Below are 9,197 nucleotides of genomic sequence, written 5' to 3' on the forward strand. Positions count from 1 at the left end.
GGATGCTGTCTCCCACATTCACAGTGGGTCTTCCTCCTCACTCAGCCTTCTCAGGAAATATTCTCACAGACACATCCAGATGCGTGTCTCCTATGGGATTCTAAATCCATAGGCCACAAAGAGTAATCATCACAGTAGTGAATAGTATATGTGCTATATTTTTCACATCTATTATTTATGATAAGGTTGAACTTAAGACTAACAATAATAAAAGTAAATAATAAAAAGTAGAACAATTTTATGAGCACGTGTTTATTAAATAAGCATGGTCTCTGTCTTTCAAAATATTTTATTCCTTTGTATTTCATAGCAACCTTATCTTTTTTTTTTCTTTTGAGGATTTAGTTGAGAACTGGAATATAAGAAGCACTATAAGTTGTATCTTTGCTCTCTCTGAACTGCAGCATTACTGACTCTGTATTTGGAGCCACCATCATGTGCAGTAGGGGGACCTGATCACCAGCGTCAGCGCCAGCTATATTGCTGGATTAAAAGCCCTCTACAGCCATCAGAGGTTCTTGTCCCATGGGCCCACCTTATTCTACTCTCCCTCCAGTTGTACCACACATTGTGCCTGGTGACTAGTTCCCAAGGAGGGCATTGATGTTTAACCAGGAAGCTCTAAGTATCACATAGTAAAGATCAATGACTCAGTTTCAGGAGCCTGCCAGTTTGTTAACTCCCTGCTTGGTCTTCTTGGGTATCTATCTATCTATCTATCTATCCATCCATCTCTGTCTGTCTGCCTGCCTGGCTATCTATCTATCTATCTATCTATCTATCTATCTATCTATCTACCTATCTATCTATCTTCCCATGAGACAAGGCCTTATACATAGCCCAGGCTGGCCTCTAAAACTCACCACGCAGCCAAGAATGATCTTGAATGGATCCTCTTGACTCAGTTTCCCAACTGCTGGGCTTCTAGGCATGCTTTACCGCACCTGGCTGCTTGCCATTTTGGAAGCAGAGTCTCCCTGCACTTGTCAAGACTTCACCCTGCTTCAGAGGCCTCTCACTGAATTAATGTCATTACATAAGCTGAGTGTACCCTTCAGAGCCAGCCAGGAACCAAGCACCGTTTGTCTCCACCCCAAGTTCTAGCTTTTGTTGTCTACCTTGCTTTGACCCAGGGTCTCATGATGTACTCACACTCCCATGCTCTCCTGGGACTTGGGATCTTCCTGCTTCAGCCCCCAAGAGTGCTGGGATGAGCACTCAAGTATGCTCCAGAGTCAATCTGGAGTTCTAGAACGGATGTGGTCCCACGTCGGTTTTTTCTGTTGTAAGGGCAGATGTGAATAAGACATAGTTTTGTGTGTCAGGTACCATAGCAAGATGACATATGTAAGCTCTAGTTTACATACTAGACATATGTAAGTTCCTACTTCTGTGGAAAGATATATGGAGGTCATCTGTGTGAACTTGAGCCAGTCGGAGCTTGCCAGGAGTTTAGTCCATCCTGACAGCCCACCTTGTGGATTTCAGATTGACCAATCAGCATCTACCACAGTCTGTCCTTCCTTATAGTGAATGACTTAGTCTCTCTCTTCCTGCTTCTGTTTCATGCTGTTATAAAATACAACTGCCTAAAACTCAGCCTTTGAAAGTATGGTTCTGCACCCCACATGGGGTGCTATAACTAAATGAGGGGAACCAAGAAAAAAAATAGGAATAGTAAAATACAATGACCAAACATCTATTCAGAATAAAATGTCAGGAATCTCAAGTGTTTGTGGCAGCCCGTGTTATATCAGGTGACTACTGCAGCCTCTTTCTGAACACGCATTGTGCGTGCTTTGTGCCGTGAGCCATCATAATCTGCAATGCTGGTGGAGTTGCCTGAACCACCTCAACTCAGACTTGAGACTATTGTATGTTGTGAACTGCGGCATTTTTCTGTTATTTTTGTTTGTTTGTTTTATTTTCCTGAACATATAGTAGTAAGTGGATTGCATTGTGTTAAGGCATTTGATTTTAAAAATAGCTTTGACTCAGAAAAAAAGATCATTAAGTAGATTTTGGCTTGGGAGCCTGGAGAGATGGCTCAGTAGTCCACAGTAGCTGCTGCTTTTGCAGAGGATGAACACTGGGTTCCCGACTCCTGCGTGGAACAGTTCACAACTACCTGCAACTCCAGCTCCAGGGGATCCAGTGCTTTTTTCTGGTCTCCACTGATACTCCTGCATATGTGGTACACATTCACACATACACACACACACAAACACACACTCATACACACACACACAAACACACACACACACACTCATACACACATAAATTTAAAATTGGAGATTTTATTTTTCTATTTTATATGTATGAGTGTCTGATATATAAGACATACACACATATATTATATGCCATATGGATACATATTCATATATATACATTACATATATAAATGCACCATGTGTATATAGTGCCTGGAACACCCAGAAGACGGTGTCAGATCCCCAGTGACTGCAATTACAGATGGTTATGAGCTGCCAAATAGATGCTGGGAATTGAACCTGGGTCCTCTGGAAGAGCAGCCAGTTCTCTTAATGGCTGAACTATCTCTGTAGCACCAACATAAATCCTTAAAAATAAATTTTCTTGGGACTGGGACAGCATTTCACATCAACTCTGAAAATTATGACGATGTTTTGTGTCCTGTAATATCAAATATTTAGCCCTAATTTAAGTTTTTTATATAAAAATAAATAAGTCCATCCATCTCAACATGTAAACTGCTTTCTTCTCTAATTAATAGTAAAATTATATGTATTTTAAAAGATTGTTTTAAAATGAATTTCTTTGTGACTTACCATGAGTAAATGTTTGATTTGTATACTGGTTTTATATACCTATACACCCAGAGTTATACAAAAACTTCTGCAGTGAAAAGATGTCATTAGTGGCAAAATTAGTAATAATAATAATAATAATAATAATCCCCCCTGAAAACGCTGCAGTTGCTGAAGGCTTCATAAAGAGTTGGTACTGTGGAGCAGGGCGAGTGGAGCACAGGAACAGGCCCCAGGCAGTAGCCTAGCCTGGCTCCTTCCTTCCTTCCTTCCTTCCTTACAGTTAAAGGTAAAAGCTGCTGTTTGTGTAAATTACTGAAGACTTTTATTCCTAAAAGTTAGAAGCCAGCCTGGGCTATGTAGAAAGTTTAGACTCAATCCGGGACTATAGGGTGAGACAATATTTCAGTAAACATCAGGGGCTGGAGTCTGAGGTGGAGAAGGAGACACTATTTAGCTAGGCTTGGAATATGTAGTCCTATAGTTCTAGGACTCAGGAATGGAGGCAGGAGGATCAGGAGTTGGAGACCAGCATGGGTTACTTGAAACTCTTGACTCTAACATCAACAAATTATAGATTCAAACGTTAATCTTAAAACTTTTACCTATATGCATGTACGTATACACAAGTGTCCATATCACAAAGGGAGGATGGAGGACAACTTGAGGGAGTCCTCCCTCCTGTCACGGTGTGGGGCTGGACATAACTCTGTCATTCAAACTTCGAAGCAAGGGCCCTGTGGCTCTCTTTCTCTCTGATAATAAAGCCCTGAGCCAAAACCTGAGATACATCACAGGAAAGAATGGTGTGTGAGTGTGTGTGTGTGTGTGTGTGTGTGTGTACACGCGCGCGCACCTGTCTGTGTAATGGGGCAGTGGGGTGTAGGTGTCCCTAAAGTAAAAACTGAAACACACAGCTTGGAAAACCATGGACTCCAGATGAAAGTTATTCTAGGCGCCACTGTGTACCGCACAGGGCCGCCTGCAGCGATCATGCGTCTCGGCCAGCACATCCTGAACACGTAGTGGCTAAGGTTTAGGGACCTTCCATCTGCGACCGTGCTAGAGTCACGTAAGTTCAAGAAAGTGGCCCCATAGCGCCCTGAGCGGTGTGCTCAGCCCACACTCGCGCCGCGTGGGTCGCCACGCTCACGGCTCGTTCACGTGGACACGGGCAGGTGGGCGCGGGAGGCGACAGCCAGGAAGGGGGCGGGGCACAGGTGGGGCGGGCCGGGGGCGGGGCGAACGCGGTTCCGGGATCCGGGTCCAGCCTCGGCCGGAGGCCGCCAGGCGCAGCTAGCGGGTGCATGTGGGGGCGTGCGGTGAGGAGACGCTGCCCGCGGGGGCTGCGGCGCGGCCGGGAGGCGTTGCTGGCACTGCTGGCCCTGGCTGGGCTGGGCGCGGTGCTGCGGGCTCGAAGCAAGTCGGGGACGGTGGACCCGGGACCCCCGCAGACTCCTGTCCCCGGGCGTCACGAGCCGGTGCTGCCCAGGCCGCCGCTGCCCGCTGATGCGCTGGGAGCGCAGGGGGAGGCTGTGCGGCTGCAGCTGCAGGGCGAGGAGCTGCGGCTGCAAGAGGAGAGCGTGCAGCGGCACCAGATCAACATCTATCTGAGCGACCGTATCTCGCTGCACCGCCGCCTGCCCGAGCGCTGGAACCCTCTGTGAGTGGTCGCGGAGCCCCGGCGCGTGGGACGCTGCATCCTTCTCGGGAGGAGGCGGTGCAGAGGGAGGGGGTTATCTAGAGGGCGAAGAGGCGGGAAAGTTAAAAAAAAAATCAGAACGAACCTAAGAAGGTCAAGCTGGTAACTGAGTGGTCCCTTGAATCCGACACCACAAAGTTGTCATTCTGTCTGGACAGGGTAAGATTCGAGTTAAGCAGATGAAGAGACCCCTAGTCCGTGCCTGTGGGGCAGTTAGGACTGTGTGGGTGTGGCTCTGACTCCCGGGGAGCTGACGGCGGCGACAAGCACAGGGCTGGCTCCATTCATCGGTGTGGGTGTGCTGTTGCCCAGGGATAGAACAGAGCCGTCGAGATGCCCAATGGCCGTGTCCGAGGCTCGGAGCCGCCTTCCTTTCTCTCTGGCTGTTGAATTCCTAGCTTCGGATGGAGGGCGGTGGGAAGGAGAGTTGGTGGGAAGGGCGCCTGTGACTTTTCAGTCCAGCCCAGCTCACTCTTGTAGGTGATGCTGGGCAGGCAGATCCCGTGTTGTCAGCGCCTAGTTCCTGTTCCTGCTGGCTTTTCAACAGGTGAGGGACAAGGAAACAGACAGCTTCTGCAGCTGCTGCTGCCACCTTTGACCCTGGACCTCCCAGACACCTCCACCCTTTAAATTTGTTAGAGAATTTTTAGTCCTCACCTGAGCTCTGCATACCGATTTCCTGGAAAACAGAACTCACAAAGGGGTCCTGGTTCGAGCCACAGGGCCAGCCTGCTGTGACCATCCGGCAGCTGCCGCCTTTTACTCCCCAGGTCATGACAGTGGTTTGGTTTTCAGTTTGGAAGTGGATTCAGAGGGCATAGGCAACACTATGTTGCGAGAAGGTGAAATTGGCGGTCTGCTGTGCCCCTCCCCCATCTCAGGGAGCGTTTAACAGACTTGACTTCATTCGCGCGGTACCTGGATTTGCTCACGCCGACCGCTATGACTTTGCCCCAGGCCCTTCTCACTTATCTTTCTGAGTAAAAATTGCTGGAATTGGCTGCGATTCTCCACTTCCACCAAATGCCGCAAGGCAGATTTAGCTCTTTGAAAGCCCAAAGTTGTTCTAAAAGCCCAGGTCTTTCGCTTACTAGTTCTGCGATCTCGGAAAGTGGGTGGGTTCAGTCTTTGGTTGATGTAGCCTCCGTTTCCTCGTTTGCAAGCGAGGGAACTGATGAGGGTTAGTTTGCACACTCTGTAAGCGGGCAGAAGGAATGCATTCTCAGACTTAATAATCAGCGCACACCTGGGAGCACGCTGTGCTCATTTCCCCTTACCCCGGGGCCCTGAGGATTCTCTGAGGCTGCTCTCCAGGTCCTCTGCATTTGGTCCTAAAGTTTTTCTTCTCGGGATCCAATTTCCTTTATTGTTAAAAGTTGTGAATATCTCTTTGAAGCACTTTAGATGACCTGTGGGGCTCATGGGTTCCTGTCTCCATGGTGATGCAGCTGCCTTGTGTCCTATGGGGATTTGAGAATAGATCCTGCTGTGCCATTGACCCTGGGAATTAATCCAACCCAGCAGGATGGGCCTTGCCTCTGACTCTGGCTGCAGAGTCTACCCCATTATTTTTGACTGGCCTGAGAGAAAGGTGAGCTGGAGTTGGTGTCTGTCTGGGCCAGGACAGTCTTGAGACGCAGCCTCCATATGGTCAGTAGTGCCAGGGCCTTGCAAGGGAGTCTCACTTCTACCACATGATAGTCTGCCCCTCCCCGCCCCCATTCTCCGGGAGCAGCTTCCAGAACCTAATAGATGTCTGAATTCTCACATGGTACCAAACCTTATGTATACTAAGCACTGCGATGCCATGACAGTCTGGTAACAAGATGGCTGCTGACTGACTACAGGGTTGGTTGTGTGCAGTGTGGATACACCGCACAAGCGGATGGATGATTCACTTCGTAGAAAGAGCAAGCCTTTACTACAGTATTTGAGGAGGTATACAGTCTTACCTTTGCAGTTTGTTTCTGCAGTTTTCCATTTAAGATTTTTGGAATAAGATTGGTCGGATAACCAAAGCTACAGAATGCGTCGGACCCACAGAGAAGATGGAGTTTCTACAGCAGTCATGAGTTAACCAGGGTCTTGGGAATTCAGATAGAATTCTGTGCTCACAGTGCAGGGTCCTCAGGAGTCCAGTTAATCAACAGAGAGGTACTCAAGGTCCTTAACTGTCAAGGAGGGAGAGCCTGTAAAGGAAACTTCCAGGCAAACCAAAGAAAAACCAAGCACCAGGGCGCCCAGACCCAGGTCTGCATAGAGATGTTCTATTTTCCTTTTTAGGTGGGGACAGTTTTTTACCTCTTTGTTTTTATTATAAAAGCAAGATACTTGGGCTTCAGAAATTTTACCGTAGGAAAAGCAAAAACTCCAAACAAACAAACAAACAAACAAACAAAAACAACAACAACAAAAAAAAACTGCCAGCAAGAGAGCTTTAAGCCAGGCATGGTGGGGCATGTCTGGTACCAGACCAGGCAGAGCTACAAAGCAAGACTCAAAAAGAAAAAGAAATCAGCTTGCAATCCCAGGAAAACTGTTATTAACATTTTGCTGTGTATCTGTCTAGACTTTTTCCAAGTATAGAAGCAGACTTTGGAAAATATACACATAGATATGTGGGTGAGAGGGAACATGAGCATACACGCAAACTCCCAAGTTTTTGCTGTCTTCGCATAGCCTTTTGTACACATGCCACAGGAGACAAAGCCCGGGTCAACCCAGGGACATCTGTTTCCGCTCTTGCTGGCAAGTGCAAGGTCTGGCACCAGGTCTCTGCCTTTGGACAAGGTCAGATCAGTAAAGAGACTTTGGGGAAGTTGGCTTTGCTTTCTTGAGATGTGGCGGGAGATCTGACAGTTGTGGGTACAGCTTTGCCCTGTTAGTTCAGGGCTGACACGAGGGAGACCAGGAGCCCTTGGACAGCGGTACAGTACACAGAGGTTCTGGATAGCAGCACAGTGAACTCAGGTTCACAGTCCCTTCACCAGTGCCTCTCATTTGATGCTAGTGAGGAGGGAAGATTCTATTCCTAGATAGCAGGCCCAAGTGGGGAGACGTATAGCTGGGCTCTGGAGTTCTTAAAAACTCTCAGTGACAGGGGCCTACTCCAGAACAATGAAATCGGAATTTCTGTGCCTCTGATGCGGGACCTGGCTGGAAGCTGCTGACCTAGTTGCTGTGGATGGCTGGCTCAGAGGAGTCAGGGTATGACGGAAATTAGGGGAAGTAATTAATAATAAGTGTATTGAAACTAGCGAGGATGGATGCCACAGGCCGAGAGTTGCTAACATTGCACTTAAAAAAAAAAGTGTCCATTGAGCACAGTAACGAGATGATTGCTGAAACGTGATTGTCGCTCACGTTCTGACCTAGGTAGCAGGAGAGACAGTGGAGTGACTGTATAGTGGTTCTCCTGACCTATATCTGGGGATGCCCTGTGCTGTCTGCCTCGGGCTAGAGGAGTGGACTTTTTTGACCTTGTTTGTGTTTTTTGACCTTGACTGCTGTAGCTAGGTGTGTGTCTAGGAATCAGGACTTGGGGTGTCAGAGATGTCAGAGTCTTAGAGTCTCAGAGCAGTCCACATAGTAGTTATCTGCAGGACAGAAAGTGCCCTGCTGAGCTGGCAGGAGGAGGCTGGTGGGATTTCTCTTTGTAGAGAGAGCGCTTCTCTGCTCTTGCAAAGCATCCTAATCAAGAGGACATTGAGCTGGTGTTTCTTTTGCTTTCCAAAAGCGATTGTAAAGCAGAGAATATTTTCTTAGCTTTGTCAGGCCCAGCTTGTGAGGCCTTTTGTCAGCACTTCAGCTCCACAGGGCTTCCTCGGCTCTGGATCCATTTTCCCCGCTCATTCTAGACCTGTAAGTTTTAGGTCTATCACTAAATAGCATTTTATGTCATTAAAACAATGGGGCCGGGAAGATGGCTCAGTTAACAAAGTGCGTGGCACACAAGATAAGGATCTGAGTTTGAATATCCACATAAATGTTAGGCATTCTCACGTGTCATAGTTACTGTCCTGTTGCTGTGAAGATACAGTATGGCCAAGGCAACTTATAAAAGAAAGCATTTAGTTGGGACTTGCCTACAGTTTCAGAGGGTGAGTCCATGATCATCATGGTGGGGAGTGTGGCGACAGCAGGCAGACATGGTGCTGGAGCAGTAGCCAAGACCTTATATATGAAAACTGGAGGCAAAGGGAGACAGAGACAGGCAGACAGAGACAGATTACCTGGTGGACTTTCGAAATCTCAAAGACCATCTCCAATGACACACCTTCTCCATCAAGGCCACACCCTCTAATCCTTCCCCAAACAGTTCCATCTACTCAGGACTAAGCATTCAAACCACCATATGGTGCACGCCTGTGGTGTAGAGGGCTGTATTTACTGAGTCTAACAGCCATCTTCTTCACCAAAACTTGTAAGAGACTCTTAAGCTTAGGGCCATTAATTGATGACATTCCCTCAAAGGAGAGGAGGAGGTAAGCAGGATCATTGGACCCTCATCGGAGAGTCTGCCTCCACACGTATACACATCTGCCCTAGTAGCATGTGGCCTCTTGGTCTCCAGAGGTGCCAGAGTGTGTAGTACAGGGAAGGTTGGCTGAAGGGAGACTCCGCCTGTACAGCTCTGGGGAAGTCGATCTTTATGCTGGGTGGGGTGAGACTTTCTGGTGGTGTGGCTGGAGTCATCCATGCACCTTAGG

At 47.8% G+C, this 9,197-nt stretch overlaps 1 protein-coding gene across 1 annotated transcript in view; it reads left to right on the plus strand.

Annotated features, from left to right (window-relative positions):
- Window positions 1-4,051: 4,051 nt before the first annotated feature.
- Galnt12 (polypeptide N-acetylgalactosaminyltransferase 12) overlaps window positions 4,052-9,197 on the plus strand; it is a 29,112-nt gene continuing 23,966 nt past the window's right edge. The window contains exon 1 of the mRNA XM_052176460.1: window positions 4,052-4,449. Within this exon, the coding sequence (XP_052032420.1) occupies window positions 4,094-4,449 (356 nt within the window). The 5' untranslated portion in view covers window positions 4,052-4,093. The remainder of the gene's footprint in view (window positions 4,450-9,197) is intronic.

Source organism: Apodemus sylvaticus, chromosome 3 (genome assembly GCF_947179515.1).
Source record: "Apodemus sylvaticus chromosome 3, mApoSyl1.1, whole genome shotgun sequence".
In the NCBI taxonomy this organism is placed as follows: Eukaryota; Metazoa; Chordata; class Mammalia; order Rodentia; family Muridae; genus Apodemus; species Apodemus sylvaticus.